This window comes from Carettochelys insculpta, chromosome 12 (genome assembly GCF_033958435.1).
Source record: "Carettochelys insculpta isolate YL-2023 chromosome 12, ASM3395843v1, whole genome shotgun sequence".
Classification (NCBI taxonomy): Eukaryota; Metazoa; Chordata; order Testudines; family Carettochelyidae; genus Carettochelys; species Carettochelys insculpta.
In genome coordinates, this window is record NC_134148.1 from 29,610,979 (window position 1) to 29,630,259 (window position 19,281).

Sequence of the window (19,281 nt, forward strand, 5' to 3'; positions counted from 1 at the left end):
GGTTCAAAATGTTCTGTCCACATTTTCTTTGCTAACGCAGTCCATCAATTCCAGTCCTGTGGCATGTAAAGCTTCTTCTCTGATTCTCTGGTGTGTAGATCCTTCAAGATGCTTAGAGAAAATCAGGTTGGCCCAGCTCAGGATGCCCAGTATAATGGACTGCGTGTGAGGACTCTACTTACGTCAATGTGGGCTTAACGCCCCCTGAATCCTACAGTCATAAGAGGAGGAGGACACTAAAGGCAACTGCATCATTAAGATGTTTATTGATAACAATTAAAATGTGTGAGACTTCAACCATTTACACAAAAAAATACAGTTTTGAAAAGTGAATGCCTGCGTGTGGCACAATGTTTAATTTCTGTGTCTCTGAGAACGTGGCTAGGCTTCTTCCTCTCCTGGACAGCCACCTTGTGCAGGCAGTCATGGAACAGAGATAGCTGGAAGAACTTTTCCTGAGCATTGGCCAAATCCCACTCGATACCCATTTCCCTGGCAGTGACCTGGAATGGGGAGAGGAAGAGAGTCACGAGAGGGGTACCTAGAGGATTTTCACAAGAAGAAAAAATGAAGGGAACAAAATGAATGTAAATACGCAGACTGAGCTCCTCAGCTGGGCTACCCTTTGTGGAATTTTGAAAAAAAGGATGTAGGACAGTAGGCTGGGGAGCCAAACCCCACTGACCCAAAGTTTCCATTGCCATTGAGGGCCCTTTGCTCATGCCCCAATACACACTGAATACCACTGAGGCAAGGGGTTTGTAAGGCAGGAGTTGTGGGCCCCTGAAAATGGGATCAGCTTTATGCCAGCACAGTCCTTTCATGGCTCAGGAGAATCCATATCTTGCCAGATCATCAATGGGGAGGCTACAATTTAAAACAGATAAATAAATAAAACAAACAAAACAAAACTAATGACCAGATTCTCAACTAGTATAAACTGAAGTAGCCACTAAACTAGCACAACTCCATTGCCCCGCGCTGAGGGCCTGACCTGAGGTGCCCAACTCCACTTCATGATATAAATAACAATTGCCAACGGCCTGCTGAAAAGGTTACTGGTCATTGATTAACTGTGTAATTACAGAACAATTTGACCTCTCACTACTCATACAAGCGGTGAGAGTTGACATTCTGACCTACTGTCCTACAAATTTTTTTTTTTTAAATTCCACAATCTTGGGACACGTGGATGTTGCAAGGCCCACGTCAGAACTGGTGCGTTCTGCCACGTGCCGTGTTCAGAAAGACCTCTCCACTAGTTTAGCTTTCAAAGCGAGCAGGCAAGGAAACTCAGCTGAAGGGTGGTGCTTCCCATATGTTACAGGTGTGCCTGAAAAACATTATGCTGAGGTGAAGCAACAGGCAGAATTCCTGGAGCCCTCAGCTGATAACGTTCAGTGAAGGGAAAGACAGACACCGATAGAACGTGCTCTGTGAACAGTTTGTTTTAACGAGCGATTTCATTGTCAAAAAGATGGATTCTTCAAAAATCATGGATGATACACTCTTCTCTCCATGTAACTAAGTGGCGCACTAGTTCCAGTGACACAGCCGTCCATCCGATAAAAGAGCAAGAGAGAGAGACAGTTAATGTTATTCAGATCATTTGCACAGCCTTACTTAGGCCTTGTTAACACAATCTGACTTGCGTCTACACACAAAAATCTCTAGCTTGGGTACAGAGGTGCTTGAAATGCGAATGAGCTGGTCCACTGGGCAGGGAGTGGACAGAAGATAGAGTGTGACTGACACGTAAGCTCGCAGTGTGGTGGGAATGACCACAGGCTGCACCTTGTGTTAGCACTGCTCACCAGCCGCTAAGCCAAACAACTACTAAGCCAACTACTGTGTGGTTCTGATGTTGTCCAGCTGTGTGGCTGCTCTCCCTGGAGCTGGGCTCCCAGGACTGCAGCCCAGGACAGCATGAAAAGCCACCGTTGTTCTTTTCCAATCTAGGGGCTGCTCTGAGGGCTAGAAAGGCCCCCTTGCAGGTTTAAGTCAATGTAGCCTCCCTGGGCTATCCTTGAGGTAGTGTGTCACAGATTTCCCCAGTGCTGCAGCCTCTTCTGCTCCAATTGTTCTCCTGCCATCTTTCGAAGGCCACCTTCTGGATGTCAGCCTTAGCCATAGTGCCTGTGTAACCCACACTCCTCCCGAGTGTGGTTCACTGTCCCATGTAGTGGCACTTACACCACTTACAGTGAGAAAGGCGGAGTCTCCTCTATAGCCTGAGCTGAGAGACAACTGGCTTTTAGCTCAAACTGCAGAGGTCCCTGCACTAAGCTCCAGAGGTCCCATGGCTGAGTCCACTTATCAGAGGTTACACCTGCATTAAGGACATCTCCCCCATCCAATATGAGGAATTTTGGGTTCCTTTATTTTGCTCTGGCCCTTTGATGCACCATGAGCCGTACCAGTGGCGGAACAAATTGTATAACAGGGGTACAGAAAACTGCCGAACCAAACTGGGAATCCTCTGTACAATGGAAACCACTTCAAGCCAGGGGTGCAGCAGCACGTCCCCCCCGCCCCTTCCTTGTTCTATGTCCTCTGATGAGCAGGCTGAACCAGAGGGGGAGGATCTCATCTGACTTCTGAAAAAAAGGTTTTGCAGCATATTATGCTGGGTAATTGAAAGCAGCACTGTCCCTACTTCCTAATTATGTGTGTAGTGGAGACTGTCCTTTGGTCAACTGCTCCCAAAGCACAGCGTGTTGTTGCTGTTTTTTCACAAGGCCCTGCAATCAGTCAGTTGGCAACAGGGCAGGTGACTATTTGCTTAGTGCAGATGCTGAATCGGCTTCTCTGTCCTGCCCTTAGCAACTTCAATTGGACTTTCAAGGTGCTTTTTCAGCTCTCGACTTTACCAACAAGTGCTTTTCAGAAAAACAAGTCCTTAAAAAAAAAAAAAAGACTCATTTCCTCTTCAGTCCACTCACACTTTAGGGGGCTGTCTGAATCCTATCATGGAACGTTTGTGCTGTGCTTTCCTCTGCCCAGAGGTTCTTTGTAATACTGGTGTAAGGAATGTGCCAGCAGGAGCTCAACAGTGCTGAAGGATTTGGGGAATGTATCCTTCAAAGATCATTTGCATGGAAATGCAAAGGTGTGAATACGTAATGCCTTGTAAACAAAGCCTGATGGGAGCAGGTGAAGCAATAATGTCTTTGTCTATTGTAAATAACATGTTGTTGTAAAGTCACAATTTATGCTACCACCCACTGTAAGAACTGTGGAGTCTCATCAATGCTTGACGTTGTTGTGGGGATGCAGGGCAGTCCTCACTGCTGTGTAAGATGTGGATTGCAAAGGGCTCCCTCCATCTAAGCATTGTGAGGTGGAAGGAGAGGGAGGGATAGTGGTTGAACCAGCTGGCTGGAAGCCTTTTGGATATACAGCTGTAAGACTGGTTTGACTATTTCTCCCTCCTCTCCCCCTCCCCCACTGTTTAAAGGTAGACTTAAAAAGATAGGTCTATAGTTATTCTGTGAGAATCCACCTTGGTGGATACTGAGATGCTGAGCTAATCCCAGAGCTGAATGCCACTATGAGCTGAAATCGCTGGTAGCTGAAGCTATGGAAAGCTGGAATCACTGGGTTTTGCCTACATCAAAACCCACAAGACAGAAGCAGGTGACCCGCCAAGAGGAGGAGCAACAGATGGCCGGCAGGAGGAGCAGCGGGCTTCCAGCAGGTGCAACCAGCAGAGAAGGAGTGGGCAGCTGGTAGGCATGACTGTCAGGAGGCTGGTGGAGCAGCTGGCAAGGGCAAGCAGAACAGCAGACCAGCACAAAGGTGGCATTTCCTCAGGTTCAATGAGGGAATGCATCAGGGTGATGTGTCAGGGCCTGCATAGACTGGACAGAGTTGTAAGTAGGGCATTTGAAAAGGGGTACAGAAGTAGTTTGGGTGTGTGGATTGGCTGTTTACAGTATTGGACTGGTGAGCCTGAGAGCCAAAGGACACTGCTCAATCCATTTGAGCTGGAACAGTTACTTGAGGATTGGTTATGAACGCTGGGTGTGGTATCTTCCCAAGCTTATGCCAATTGACTTTTCTGCCTCTTTCATTAAAAGTTTCTTTTCTACACTTCTGTGTTTGGGAGTGGGGAAGCATTGCCTCTCCAAGGCACTTGGGGTGTGTGAATTTCCCAGGCTACTGGGTGGGGGCTTGAGCTGGTTCTATGTGAGATGGATGAAAAGGAGCCCCTAGATGTTGAACCCGGCCCTGGCTGCTGCCAACTCCTTCCAGAAGAAGGGTTGCACTGGTACCAAAGCAGCAGAGTTCCCCCATGACAGAAGATTTCCCTTCTTACGAGAACTCAGGTTGTGGAGCAAGAAAGAGATTTAGGGGACATACCATCTCCTCCTAAGGACCCGATGTTGACAAGCTCAGTGCAAAAAACTGACCAAGTCAAATTCAGGCTAGCCCAAGGATAAAGAGAGGAATAGATATTAAAACACAGCAAGCCATCTTTGACTAGCTCAGACTGGATTGACACTTGGATACAATATTTAATGAGGACAGTGTCATACTGGCCAACTACATGTCAAAAAACCTCCAGGAAACCTTGACTGAGAAAATGCAGACACTGGACTTTATAACTGGCCACACTCCTGATCAGGAATAACTGGCTTATTGTAATGACTGGTCAGTGAGGTTAAATTAATTGACCTCTAAAGAATACTGAAAACATTTATTCAGAGGGACCCGCTGAGCACTAACATTAACATGTTTACTCTTGGGGACTGGAAACCAATTTAGATTTCAAGCATCAGGTGAATGTACACAAGGAAGCCTTAACCAGGACAGGAAAATGCAGGGCTGTGTTTGCTGCATATCATGACTCTATAGGCTACCTGCACCCCAATATTTGCTATTTTTTTAGTCTGTTTCACAATGTTGTGCACACATCCTCAACACCCCTCTGGATCTATCAGCTCATTTATTGCAGCTGTTGTCCGTTTCAGTAACATATTTTCCATTCCTGTCCTCCAAGCAGCAAATCCATTACAGGGCCAGATCTTGTGATCCAGAGCTGTTAATCTTGCTGATGCTTTCAAAAGGGGTAATGGGTTGTACTGATGCGCATGCATAACCGGGTGCTGGATTTTGTCACCTCATTTATTGCAGTGCTCTCTGTGAAGGGCCCCTGCAGTGTTTGCTTAGCTTCATGTGCTGACGCTGCACTGATGCTCCTTCACTTTGATAGAATTATTTTCTTGTGTTTATTCCTTAATTGCAGAGACACCTAGCTAGGTAAGGGACTCTAGGTTTGCCTCTGTGTTGTAGGTCATTCTCCCTATGAAAACAACGCAGAAGTCCTGTGGCACTTTACAGCTGAACAGATTTTTTGGAGCATAAGCCTTCCTGGGCAAATACCCAATTTGTCAGATGCTACCCGTCTGATACTTGTCACCATTCTCTCTATGAGATTCACAGCACATTTCCCAGTCCCAAACTACATTCCTCTCATCAGACATATGTACCAGCCTCTGTGACTTAATCACAACTGTTTCCTTTTGTCCAAGTCACATTCATTAATTTTTCCTATCACTCTGGCAGCTTCATTTTCTGGGGAAATCTGGTCAGCTACTTCACTTAGTAGATGTAAGCATTGGGGTGGATCAAAGAAGCTGTTTGGATCAAGTTTAAGTTCTGGCTGGTAAGATCTGTTGTGAAAAATCTCACAACCGGTTCTCTAAAGTGCACAGCACAGGAACTGATTGGATGCCTGCAAACTCAGGTCAAATATCACACAAGAATGGCTGTTGATTGAATTTACCCATATCAGAAGCAGGAGGAAAAAAAAAAAAAAAAGTTATTAGTGGGTCTGAAATGGACCTCAAACTCAAGCTGGGTTTGGATCCAGCAATTTGAATAGGAATAAGGTGGGAGGAGGCGTCAATAGACTTGCCAGGCCCTTGGGCAAGATGGGGAAAGCTCAGCCTTGCACTCCCAGAAGGAGCGGAGCTGGGGCAATCAGCTTTCAGTACTGCCTGGAGCGTGCCATGCCTTCCCCTCAGGTTGTCAGAGCCATCTGGAGCACATCCCAATAAAAGAGAATTAGATGAAAACCAGTAGAGAGGAGAAAAAAGGGGACAAGTGCTGACTGGAAACAGGGGAAGGAGTGAGCTTCACCAACATGGCTGATGCCCTCCTACTCTCCTGGAACCCTGTAACATCACTCAGTCTTCATTATCATGATCACAAGAAATGCCCCAAATAACTTGATGCCCCAAATAGATCAAGCCAGAGAGGGACCCCAGACATAGCATCACTACCTCCACTGGCTTTGACTAAACCCTGAACACCACTCAGGGAGAGAGGGTGAGTGTTTTTTGTTTGCTTTTGCCATCTGGCTTTGAAAAGTCTAACTTAACCAGCCAGGACTGCGTATTTTACAAAACTATTGTAGGCCTGTGACCAGCAAAGCAGATAAAATCAATGCCCTAAAACATCCAGATGGATGGACGTTAGCCAGGACTCATAGTGGTTGATATAATCATGTGCTGTGCCTGGGTTTCCCTGCAGCAAGGCAGCAAATGCAGCTCTCTCGCACATACAATCTTAGTTGCTCCTTTCTTTGAGCACACACCTCATTTTGCCCTCTTGGAAATGGGATCAGACTTTAACAGCAGTTCTAGCTCATTTCAACTATTTTTCCTTTATCCTCAGAAAGGACAATCATTGAAATCTTCAATACCACCTAAGAGGCTGCCAGACAAAATGGGATTCCTGGCTAAAGACCCTCTGCAGTTACAGGGAAATGGAACAAGGGATGGTGTTAAAATGGAAGTCTTGCTGAACAGCTTAGATTTCATATTCAACTCCTTTTCCTTCTTGTTCTGTGACGCTAATAAAAGGTTAAAAAAAAAAAAACACGACTTCTGTCCCTGCATACTAACCCTTGTTTGAAACGGTTTCATGCTAGGCCATGGCAGGGTCACATTAACACCTTTGACTAATTACAACACCACATCTGACTGTTGAAGGCTCCTTTCACCATTCCAGTCTGCAGTGTCTTGGCGAAAAAATGATTCCTTTCTAGAACAGCTTCTATGCTATCTAAAGGAGTAACACCATCACCCATCTCTACAGGGAGGGGAATATCAAAAGAGGAATAAAGTATCATGTAACATTTTTGGTTTGGAGGAAAAAAAAAAAAAAGAACAAATCAAAACCAACTACTACCCCACTGGGCATTGCAAACGATACATGACTGCAAGTTGTGCGCGTGTGCATGCAGGAAGCAATTCCTGAAGAAGGCGGCAGGCTAGCAAGAAGCATCCCCATTCTTGCTCTGGTGCTGTCCCTTCAGTACATTCAAAATATTTTTTTTCTTTTGATATAAAGGCTGTAATTAAGTGCTGTGGATGGAGCAGCGGAATCCTGGCATCGTGCTGAAAAAGTTCCCTGAACCTGAGCAAGGAGGGGCCCGTGTGCTTTGATACTAAAGTAACAGGCACCCCAAAACAGACAGATACACACTGGGCTACAAGAATCCACTCCTTCATGTGGGAACAACGAGGAGAGAAATTAGTTTTTAAGTTACTGGGCTAAAGTGAAACAACAAAAACAGACAATAAAGCAGATATAGCAGTGAACAAGTACATCCTCCTGCCTCTACCTCCCAGCAGGGAGTCATATGGAAGCTAGGAATTCACAGGCAGCCCAGAAATGCCATAGATAGAACAACTAGGGGCGACACACCATGGCACTATACTAGCCCGCACAGTGCCAGAAGCACATGCATATAGAATGGATGGTACAGATGGGGCTTGGTCCTGCTGTGGGTGCGGGGACAGGACCCGATAGCCTCTTGAGGTCCCTTCTAGTTCTACTACTCTATGATAATATGAAACCCAAAACCGTTTGGTTATTACCTGTTATAATGACTTCATCTCCATCCTGCAGAAATTTACGAGAATGTCCATTCCCAAGGTCAATTACTTTTGTTCCCTTCCATGACATTTCCAACATTGAGCCAAAGTTCTCCGGATCCTTCAAATCATAAGTTAATAACAGACCTGTAAAGCTGTTCCACATGGCTGTACTACCATTAATCCCCAACCACTGCGAGTGAGAACACTACTAGGTTGTTGGATTCTGTGCAATGGTCACTGATCCAGTTTATTGATATTCTAGCACACTCACCAATGTCTGTTTTTAACTCATTACTGGCGGGAGGACTGCTTTAGGTAATTGTGGCTTCTCTTTGGTACCACTAGCTTTAATAGCGGGCACCACAAGGAAAAATTGGATCCTGTTCAAGAAACAACGGAGACAAAACTAGGGCACTATTTCTGCCATTCAAGCATCTGCCTGGTGCTGCATTTCAGAGTTCTATTCACATCCGATTGTGCAGAGGATTGCTAAATACAGCAAAATAGTTAAAAGATGTTAATATAAATCTGCAGAATGATATATTAAAGAGAAGAAACTGCACTTCGTGTGTGTGTGGGGGTGGGTGTGGGCGTACACCCCCACAGGCTAGCGTTAAGTGCTTTTTATGACTGGTGGCATGCATTAGGTGCAAGATCCACCCTCCATTGATGTTTCCCACTGAAAAGTCTCCCAATGACTTCACAGGCTATTGCACATCAGGGCATAAAACTTTAACCTGTCCCTAGCTTTCTATTTCATCATGGGGAAAGAAAAAAATGCATCGCCCCTCAGTCCACCACTGAACAATGTCCAGGAACGTGCTGCACAGAAGACAGGGTTCCATGAATTCCCAAAAGTACAGAAAAGAAAGTGGTTTTTGCAGTTTCTAAGTACAGTGCAACCGTAGTGCAGTATAAATGAAAATAATGGCCTATAAAATTAGGATCACACAGAACTGAGAGACTTGGAAGTGTCACCACTTTGAATAACAATAAGCCTCTAGATAATAGAAGTATTTCGTCCAGAGATCTCAATATATTGTTGCTCTGAGGGTTGTTTTCAACGAGACAGAAGCTGTAACTCACACACCAGGTTTGGGTTAAGTGGCTACATTTTTGCAGGAATATCATTGCTGCTAAAATATCACAATTGCTTTCATGAATACTGACAATAGGAAGGCTTAAAATATATACTTCAAAAAGACTGAAAAATACAAAGTCTCTCATTATAAAATAAAAGTGATTCAAACACAGTGACACATCTGATCAGCTTCTATTGCTGAGCACTTCATTATTAGCATTGGCTGTTAGTTAACTGCTTACAGGTCCACTGATAGTTCCAGAGGCCAGGAGATCTCCAGGTCTGAGGTTGCATCCATTGATTGAGTGATGAGTCAGCTGCTGTTTCATGGTCCAGTACATATACTGAGGAAAGTGAAGGATGGCCATGATTTCCTGATGCCATTTCTGTGTGCAAAATGCTTTTCATTTTCTCTGGATTAAACTGTTAAAAATTAGCCCACAGGAAGAACATCCTTATCTAATCAGCAGCATTCAGCAGTCTTCCTGGAACATCTGTAATTACAGGTTAAACCTCTCTCTTTCAGCAACATCTGTAATCTGGCCTGAATTTAGTTAGCTGGGTGACTCCTTATCATGGGTGTGGCCAAGTTTTCCAGTGGTCCCATGAAGTTTGTTTTCACCCACCAGACTCAGCTCTCAGTGTTCTGGGCTGTTAGCTGTAGTTTACCCCTTCTAAGAGCAAGCACTGGAAGTGTTGGAAACGTGCTAGACAATATTGACCTCCTGCAGTCTAGCAAATTCTCTTGGCCAGAGCACTGGTCAGGTCCCAAGGGTTTCGGACTAGAGAGGGTCAACCTATACTTAAAATTGATCCTCTGCCTCATTGATTCGTCTCCAGCTGTAGGACCTGAGTACAAAATAGCTTGTGTCTGAAGAGGTAACAAACAACTCTTGTAACCCAACTTTCACAGCATATAGCTTATTAATACCCCACCTCTGTAGGCAACCAGCCTCATTCATAGCCCAGTGGAATCAATGAGAATTTTTCCTTTGACAATTTCCTTGAATATTTGCTTATTCCAGCTGATGGACCAGATACCCCCAGAATCCTGGTTAGAAGGATTTTAATCACTGATGATATATTAATCCTGGGGTTGCACGTTTCTGCACATCATAATTTTGAATGCGTAACTGGACAGTAGTAGTGCCGGTACCTGGCCGGACAACACAGACACCAATCTGTCATGTTACTAATCTGACTTTCAAGGGGACGAGAACCTTCACACACTGACTTGCTAGCCCTGCTGTGGAGGGTTTAAAATGAGGTTCAAAGGAGGCTGATGAGAAAAGCGGATAAGTATTATAAAAAAGGAGAACATGACAGGGAGAGAAGGCTAGATGCTGGCCTTCGTGGTTTGACTATGTGCAACAAAGACCTGCAGCTGGTCCAGGTCAACTGACCTGGGCTCAAAGAGCTAAAGGGGGAAAACCAGAGAGAATGTCATGGTAGGGGCCCACTACAGACCACCAGATCAGGGGGAGGCACTTCTGGAGCAAACAACAGAAATATCCAAAATACAAGATCTGGTGGCAATCATGCTTGGACAGGGGCAAATACTGCATACTAGTGGTGATTCTGGATACAAACACCCACCCATGGTGCTGGGAAGTTTTCATCCATCTTTGTATAGTGTGTGCCCTTCCTCTAGCTTTCCCATTCTCCCCTTGGACCATCTCCAGCCAAACATTACAGCACATGTAGAACTTGGTTGGTGCTAAGCCCTAGTTGCAGGACAAGCCAGTCTCTGTTCAGAGCTGAAGCTCCCCAGAGTTTGTAAATCAGCCGAGACAACAGACTACAACTTTCTCTGGAATGGGACCAAATGTGCCAGCATCATTTCAAAAGAATGAAATAAAACCAAACTGTTACCTTAAAGTTTGATTTGCATATTGTGGCTGGGTTGCTCATTCCTTCTCCTAAAGGGGGAGAGAGAGAGAGAGAGAGAGAGAAAAAGCAGCGATCAATTGGAAAATTGCACTAGCTAAGTTAAGGCATCTACCGCATATTCTTTTTACAGCTGGACAGGAGCTTCCATTACCATTGTCAGGTTCAGTAGACAATAAGCAATGACACACTGTGCCTTGGTACAAAGTGCAAAACAAGCAAGCAATCTGGTTCCTATCCCCGGCTCTGCCACAAACTTCTGGTATAACTAAGTCACTTGACCTCTTGTACCTCTGCTTCCCTCACCATAAATTGGAGATATGAATTTCTTACAAATGGCACGATCTACAGAAATATATAGGCTGTGTCTACACTAAGAGAAAACTTCAAAACAGCCATATGGAAGAATACTGACGAGGCATGGAACTGAATATTCAGCGCCTCATTAGCATTAGGAAGCTTCCGGCCATGGTGCTTCGAAAGCTGAGAGGAATAAGGGGATTTTGAAATGTGCAGGGTCCTTTTGAAAAGGGCCCCCCTATAGCTGTGCATGTTCAAGAGCGTCCTAATGCTAATGAGGTGCTGAATATTCAATTATGTGCCTCATTAGTATTCTTCGATATGGCCATTAGCATAGCCATTTCGAAGTTTTGTCTTAGTGTAGACACAGCCACAGTGTTATTTAAAGGAAAATCTCCGTTGTTATTTTCATTTGCATGATTCTTTACGTTCAACACGATTCTGTCTTAAGTCTTTAAAGAGTGCAAGATCATCACATTTTACAATGACTTGGAAGACTAAGTGCTATGCCCAAGATCATACAGGAAACGAGCCCGACTCCATTATCCCTGGGTCATGTCCTAACCATTGGCCCAAACTTCCTCTGGTTTTCTCTTTGACTCACTGTATCAAACTTCCGCTGCATCATCCCAAAAGGCCATCAATTGTATCCATGAAGGGGATCCACTGTGGACTGTGTATTTTCCATCTCGCATCTTTCAATCTCTTGCATCCCCATTGCTGGCTTGTTCTACCTGGTGTTAGGTTGCTGAGCTCCCCTTTTACTGACACACATGCAACAACAGGACCAGGATCGTCTCTCACATGAAGCACAGAATCAGAGGGTTGTGTTCTGATTTTTACACTCATTTCAGGACACACCTTATTCTACAAGTCCCAGCGAAGGCAGCCAACTTTCACCTCGAGCAAAATACATTCTTAGTTCTATTTTCAGAGTCTTCACTCTCTGCGTTCCTTCCAATTAACGGTTATTACCCAACTGTTGCTTATTGTTTTAATTAGACTACGAAGTCATTGAATTGGGAATGTGTCTTTTACTCTCTGTTTCCACTGATCACCAGCACAATGGAGCTCTGAGCCAGAATCGGCATCTAAGAGCCATCAGAATTTAAAAAATCTACAATACTTCCTCCGGTTGTAAAACAGTCACATGCGGCCACCAGAAGTGGACTGTTCCCCCACAGTACAGCACTGCTCTAACAAGGAGGCACATTAGAATCATAGAACACTAGGACCGGAAGGGGCCTCGAGAGGCCATCGAGTCCAGTCCCCTGCCCCGACGGCAGGACCGACCACGATCTATCTAATCTGTTCTTAAATATCTCCAGCGAGGGAGATTCCACAACCTCCCTTGGCAACTTATTCCAGTACTTGACCATTATGAGCTTTTTTTACCTTCTTCTGACTCAACAAGCATTGGCCTATGCAGAAATAGGATCCAAGACTGATTAAAAATGTCTGAAACCTATAGCAGATTCAACATCACTTTACTTGACCTCCACAAATCATTCAGCATTACTGTACCTTTGATGGACGCAAAGAGATGTATGTCAAAAGCATAGGGCTCATCATCACAGAGGTAGGGCAATGGTTTGGGAACCTAAAAGCATATAATACAGATTACCACCTGAGGGCCAAAAGGGAAGATACTAACACATGCCCTGGCACATTTTGTAACAGCTCTCTCTTCACAAGCCTCCAATGAATAACCACAGGTACTGTCTGGAAAAAACGTATGCCTTCAATTCTCTTTGCCATCAGGAACAATTGCCTATGAAGCTACTACTGCACATAAACAATTGTGTCACAAAATGTTTACCTGACTACCAAGGCATTCATTTACTCAAGCACACTTTTTCTCTTGGCCTCTAAAAGCCCTCAATTTTTCACATGGACATTACATCCAAACAAATGTAAACTTAGTGCACCTTTGTTCTGATTTGGCATGCTGTGCTCATTCAAAGCTTGCAGAAGGCTTGCAGTTGCACACAGAGAAGAAATTGGTAAACTCTCTTCCCTGTATTACTAACTTACAACAGCCTAATTAAACGGCTACATACCACAGAATCAAATACCCTCAAACTATTAGCAAGTCTGACTATTGATCAGAACCTTTCAGCTTGAGTCCACGGTCCTTATCATTTAGGCTATGTCTACACTACATTCCTCTTTTGAAAGAGAAATGCAAATGAGGGAAAAAATGCAAATGAAGGGCTGATTTACAAATCTTGCATTTGATTTGCATCATCTCGTCCCAAAAAAAAAAAAAAAAAAGAGACAGTGTTGATGGGGTTCATTTAAAAAAAATTTTCCAAAAGAACCCTTATTGCTGAAAAAATAAGGTTTACAGGGGTCTTTCAAAAGAGAGGTTTGTTTGTTTTTTCCCCAAATAAAGCAGCGTAGATGGGGTTTCCCCCCCCCAAAAAAAAACTCGTCCAAAAAAGCAATTGGACAAGTTCAGCTAAATGAAGAGCAAGATTTGTAAATCAGTACTTCATTTGCATTTTTGGATTTCCCTCATTTGCATTCCTCTTTCGAAAGAGGAATGGAGTGTGGACATAGCCTTACTGTAAGTACTCGAAGTGTTACCAGACTCTAAAGAGAAGCTTGCCAATTACCATTGTTTTTATGCACATATTGTTTCAGAGACATGTTTTCCTTGCTCTGTTCATTTTAGTTTTAAAAAACTATAAAGCCACAGGCACACCATGCCTGAAAACCTGGCCCCACGGAAGTTAATTGGCATTTTCCCATTGAATTCAGTGGGGCCAGGATGTCACCTCACATCTCAGAGGCAGGATCAAACCTTGAAGAAAGCAAAAAGGTGCTGTTACCACCAAGTATTTCTGTTCTCAGAACGTAGATTTCACTCATTTATAACAACCCAGCTCTTCTTCTGCTAACCTGGACGGGGTTTGGCAACACAAATGGCTTGAGAGCTTCCATAGTAACAACCCACGGAGAGATGGTTGTGCCAAAACTCTTGCCCAGAAACGGACCCAGTGGAACATATTCCCACTTCTGAATGTCACGAGCTGGAAAAAGGGAAAACAAAGCAGAATCACTTGGCCTTCATGCCAGATAAAGAGCACTGCAGACCAACACACCATCCACAGAACAAGCAGTGAAACCCCACCCAGCACCCCAGGACAACTCAGCCATGGCCAAGCACTCATCTGAAGGGTTCAGAAGCACAGTGCAAATACCTCTGGGCAAGCAGCCCAGGTTAGAAAAGGCAGTGTTTCTCAACCCTTTTTTTAACTAAAGTAACCCTTAAAAAAAGTCTAAGTACCTACAATTTTCAGACACTTTTTTTTCTTCCTACCAGTGCAACATACTTGTTTAAACAACTTAATCGCTACTGGTTGGTTGGAAGAAATGGCCTACAGGCAATAAACTTGCCATCATACTTATGATTGTGCAAAAAGGATAAACAAATTAGATGAACATAAAAACGACCATTTTTTTTCATTCATAAGAAGATTGAGAAACACCAACTTTATGGATCCTCTGGAAGAGTGCCGAGTATCCGCAGGGGTTTACATACCCCTGGTTGAGACAAAGGATAGTTAATACATTAGCTAACTCCAATCTCTTTATTATTTTTGCCTAGCCTAGACACTGGTTTAATTTTTTTTTAAAACTTTTATTTAACTTGTTGAAATCAACCCTAAAGGTCCATTTTCATTCGTGAAATTAAGCTAAGAAGTATTCACTGTATTTATACTGGGGAATAGGTTGGAACAGCCAACTCTTTCCCCTCTTATCTATGGGCACCCTCTGCTGTGGTGATGATTTATGTCATGTCCCTGTTAGGCAGGAATTAGATCTAAAATCAGCTCATTTCATGCAGACAGCTAGACAATGTCCATGAGCTGTAGCTCTTAGTCAATACTGACCTGAGCTGGATTCGAACCAATGCCTCAGAGTTGCAGAATGTACAGTAAACCCTCAAGAAGCATGATTTCAATTTGCACTTCACTTGCATTAATACGAGTTAAGTGCAAATCGAAACCACCCCTCCCACCAGCCCCCGGCTTCCCAGCTGGAGAAACTGTGCCGCAAGCTGCTGTGTGCCTCCCAGCTGGGAGAAGCCGGGGGGGGGGGGGGGTGTCACGTGGTTGCCCCCCCCACCATTTCCCCAAGCTGCCTGCTCGCCCAGCCAGGGGAATTCCAGGGATCTCCCCAATCACCCCTCAGTTTACGTGAAATCTGATTTATGCAGAGGTTGCCCAGGAATCTACCTCCGCGTAAATCAAGGGATTACTGTATTCCATTCCTACTACCATCACCGTTCTGCAGTGTTCCCTGAAAGCTGAGTGCTTGGGTGGCCACACAGGAGAGATTCAGGCATGGCCCAGCTGATTAGCAGAGTGCTCACAGCTGCCCACAAAGTATGTTTCTATTGGTGGTGCACATCCTCACATGCACTGGTACATGAAAACAAAATTTATTCTGCCCATGGATGAAAAAAAAAAAAAAAAAAAAAACCACAGAGGGAACCCTGCCCCTTGCCGACCTGAGTAAATTTATATTTCTACCATTTAAAACAAACATAGCATCAGCCAATAGTCAGAATATCACACAGCTATGAAACGCGTTCCCCCAGGGAATCAGAGTAACACTTATTACCTACCGCTCCAGTCGTTCATAAGAACCGTTCCAAAAATGTGCTCATGGGCTTTGCTGATTGAGATAGGCTCCCCAAACTTGTTCCCAGGACCCACAAAGAATGCCTGAAATGGAAAAGGAAATGCTTAAACCAAGTCGAAGTTTTGAAAATCGCACCTGCGTTTATGCCAAGACAAATCCCCTGTAGGAAGTGTTACTGAAAATGAGGGCAGAAGAGACAGATAGGATAAAATGTAATTCTATGTTCTTTCCTCCTTAACTTTAATTGGACTTTTCTGTTCAGATGAAATGAGAGAGTTACAGCTTCTTCCTTTCCCCCTGTGTGAGAGGGCAGCATTGAACTACCGGAAGAGCAGTGAGCCAGTAAGAGTCAGTCATTAACTCAGGGCCTGAATTTGCTGAAGAATGATTCATTTTTGGAGTCAAGAAGAAAAAGAGACCCATTTAACTCAGAGCCAGAACGATACGCCCTTTTATTTAATTAACCAATCGCTTTCTCTACAGACAATACGGCAAAGAACACAGTTAATTTTGAATTAACCAATTAAGAGTCTGGTAAAGGGTCTTCTGACCTGGCTGCAGCCTATGAAAGCAAAAGGTAGTGGCTGCAAGGGTGTTTGAGAATATAAAAAAGAAGACGTAAGTAGGGGAAAGTTCTTAACTCTCCCCAGAATCCAAATCTTCTGGCCAGAGGATGAGAGCTCAAAACAGAATGGATTTTTTCAGTAAGTGTGGGTATGATTTCTTACAAGCACTCAGCATTAGTCTAAATCTAGTCTTGTGTCAGTCAGTGGTAAAAGTCCCATTGCAGGGTATAGGTCCAGCCCTTCATTTCTCATGGAGGTTTCTACATACCACACACAATCTTTTAGCTCAGTTTTAGCAAGAATGTCTAACTGAGCTCTTATTTTCACGCTCTCTTATTGTTTTGGCGGCTATGTAAATAGCTGAATCACATTAATAATAGTATGCACATTATACCAACTGACTCTTCTCCTTTTAGGCTGCACTATGTTGCAAAAAAAGGTAGCTTCTTGAAGACGTTACTACAATGTACACAATATGGAGTAGATGAGTTGATCCTTATTAAGCCACAGAAGCACAGGAGCATTTGAAATGCAGAGCAGAACCTTTGGATCCCTTTGGTTTTAAGCTCAACACCCAGTCAGCTTGCACTGTAATAGCTATTTGGCATTAAAGGACATCAGACATTGCACTACCATTGCACTACCATAGGTATTATGCCCTGCATCTTAAAGGCGAGTGCTGAATACACATGGGCTTGGGGTGTCTGAGACAACAGATATTTCAAAGCTCATTTCTTTGTACATGTATTGCATTGGCTTTGAAAGCTACAGGCTAGATCTAAGTATGAGAAACAGAGAAAGAAGGTGCATATTTAGACATTGCTTAGGAGGGCAGACACCTTGAATCTTACTCTCCCCCACTCCACATACACACATTTAAATTCCATGCTGGGAGGGAACCAAAAGGCACTTGCGTTTAAGTTGCTACATGCACAGAGCGATAGCGAATGCACTGAGAAATATGATCAATTTTTCTGTGTGCAGGGAATCTAAGTTCCTGTAACAGAACCTTATGCAGCAAATGCTGTGCTTCCTGTTTGCCTAAGTGGGGATTCTTCCTCTCTTCCCTCCATCCCTCTGCCACCTCTGCTTAGAACATACCATTTGTAGCTGCAGCTGATTATCAGCTTACTTTCTAAGGGGAATGCCATCACTAATGGGAAGTGAAAACACTGGGTATTTCCGACAAGAGCCTCACTAAAGTACACGCTTCCTTGCCAGTCACCATTATGCAGCTGCTGCACTGGAATGACACTAGAGAGAAGCTGACCAAGAATTGCTTTCTTACCCAGGCAGCTATTAGATATTGGATTCACCCATTTGAAGCAAGTTCTACAGCAGGCAATGTACTCAAAGGAGGTGCTATAAGACAGGCACGTTTATATACCTATATCATGTGATTTTTCCATACAAGGCTCAGCTTTTTAAACTTCTTTTATTAAAGGGAAAGATGTAATACAATAAACACATCCTACCATTTCTAACTCAATGTCCAAAAGTTGACAAGCACCAAACACTGGAGGTTTAGCTGTAAATTAAACAGACAGGTGCATTATGAAGATAAAACAAAAAAGCAATGAAGCTAGAAAAGACAAGAGTCAGCTGAACATTTATCATTGCCACACTGTTCACCAGGGAGAACAGAACATTTCAATGGCATGACAAGGATCTCACCATCATCAGGTCGCATCTGTCCCACTGGTCTTCGGATTGGTGTCCCAGAGACCACAACTGAAGATGCCCGGCCGTGGTAACCAACTGGTAAGTGCAACCTTGTTAAAGTGAAGCATTGGCTGTGTGTTAAATGCTGTGTTACAAGCACAAGAACCATACACTGTGGAAGAGCCAAGCCCAGCCATAAGTTACTAAGTTGCAGTGTTGTCTAACCACTACAGAAAACATTTTTCCTCTGAAGAGAATTGTTTTGAGACAACAGGCAGGTTGCAGAGATATCTTTGTATCCCAAAATAGCATCCACCGTGTAGACATAGCCTCAGTCTCCTCTGGAGACTAGGGCCATAATGCAAAGTGAACTGGACAAATTGGAGAAATAGTCTGACGTAAATAGGATGATGTTCAATAATAACCAATGCAAAGTACTCCACTTAGGAAGGAACAATCAGCTTTCTACATACAGAATATGAAGTGACTGTCTAGGAAGGAGCACTGCATAATGGGATCTAGGGGTCATAATAGACCACAAGCTAAATATCAGTCAGTGTGACACTGTTTTAAAAAAAAAAAAAAAAAAGCGGGGGGAGTGTGGAAATATGATTCTGGGCTACCAGGAGGGTTGTGAGTAAGCCGCGAGAAGTCATTCTTCTGGCCTGCTCAGCACTGATTAGGCCTTAACTGGAGTACTGCATCCAATTCTGGACACCACATTTCAAGAAAGATGTGGAGAAACTGGAGAAGGTCCAGAGAAAAGCAACACAAAGGATTAAAGGTCTAGAGAACATGAGGTACGATGGATGGCTGAAAGAACTGGGCTTGTTTGGTTGAAAAAAAGAGAAGACCAAGAGGGGACTTGATAGCGGTTTTCAAGCATCGAAAAGAAAACAGTTACAAGGAAGAGGGAGAAAAATTGTTCTCCTTGGCCTCTGAGGATAGGACAAGCAGCAATGGGCTTAAATTGCAGCAAGGGAGGTTTGAGTTGGACATTAGGAAAAACTTCCTGTCAGGGTGGCTAAACACTGGAATAAATTGCCCAGGGAGGTTGTGGAATCTCCATCACTGGAGACATCCAAGATCAAGTTAGACAGACATCTACTGGGGATGGTCTGGATGGTGCTTAATCCTGCCGTGAGGGCAGGGAACTGGACTGGACTCAATGAATTCTCAAGCTCCTTTCCCATTCTATGAGATGTGTATTTATCTTTGTTACCCTTTTCTGAACCTTTTCCAA

General features: G+C 43.9%; 1 protein-coding gene across 2 annotated transcripts in view; it reads right to left on the bottom strand.

Annotated features, from left to right (window-relative positions):
* Positions 1-248: 248 nt before the first annotated feature.
* FAH (fumarylacetoacetate hydrolase) overlaps positions 249-19,281 on the bottom strand; it is a 28,962-nt gene continuing 9,929 nt past the window's right edge. For both annotated transcript variants that reach the window (XM_075006798.1, XM_075006797.1), the window contains 9 exons: positions 18,051-18,148; positions 17,852-17,904; positions 15,794-15,893; positions 14,062-14,192; positions 12,682-12,757; positions 10,843-10,889; positions 9,213-9,314; positions 7,890-8,007; positions 249-503 (listed from right to left, as the gene is read on the bottom strand). In XM_075006798.1, the coding sequence (XP_074862899.1) occupies positions 424-503; positions 7,890-8,007; positions 9,213-9,314; positions 10,843-10,889; positions 12,682-12,757; positions 14,062-14,192; positions 15,794-15,893; positions 17,852-17,904; positions 18,051-18,148 (805 nt within the window). In that variant the 3' untranslated portion in view covers positions 249-423. The remainder of the gene's footprint in view (positions 504-7,889; positions 8,008-9,212; positions 9,315-10,842; positions 10,890-12,681; positions 12,758-14,061; positions 14,193-15,793; positions 15,894-17,851; positions 17,905-18,050; positions 18,149-19,281) is intronic.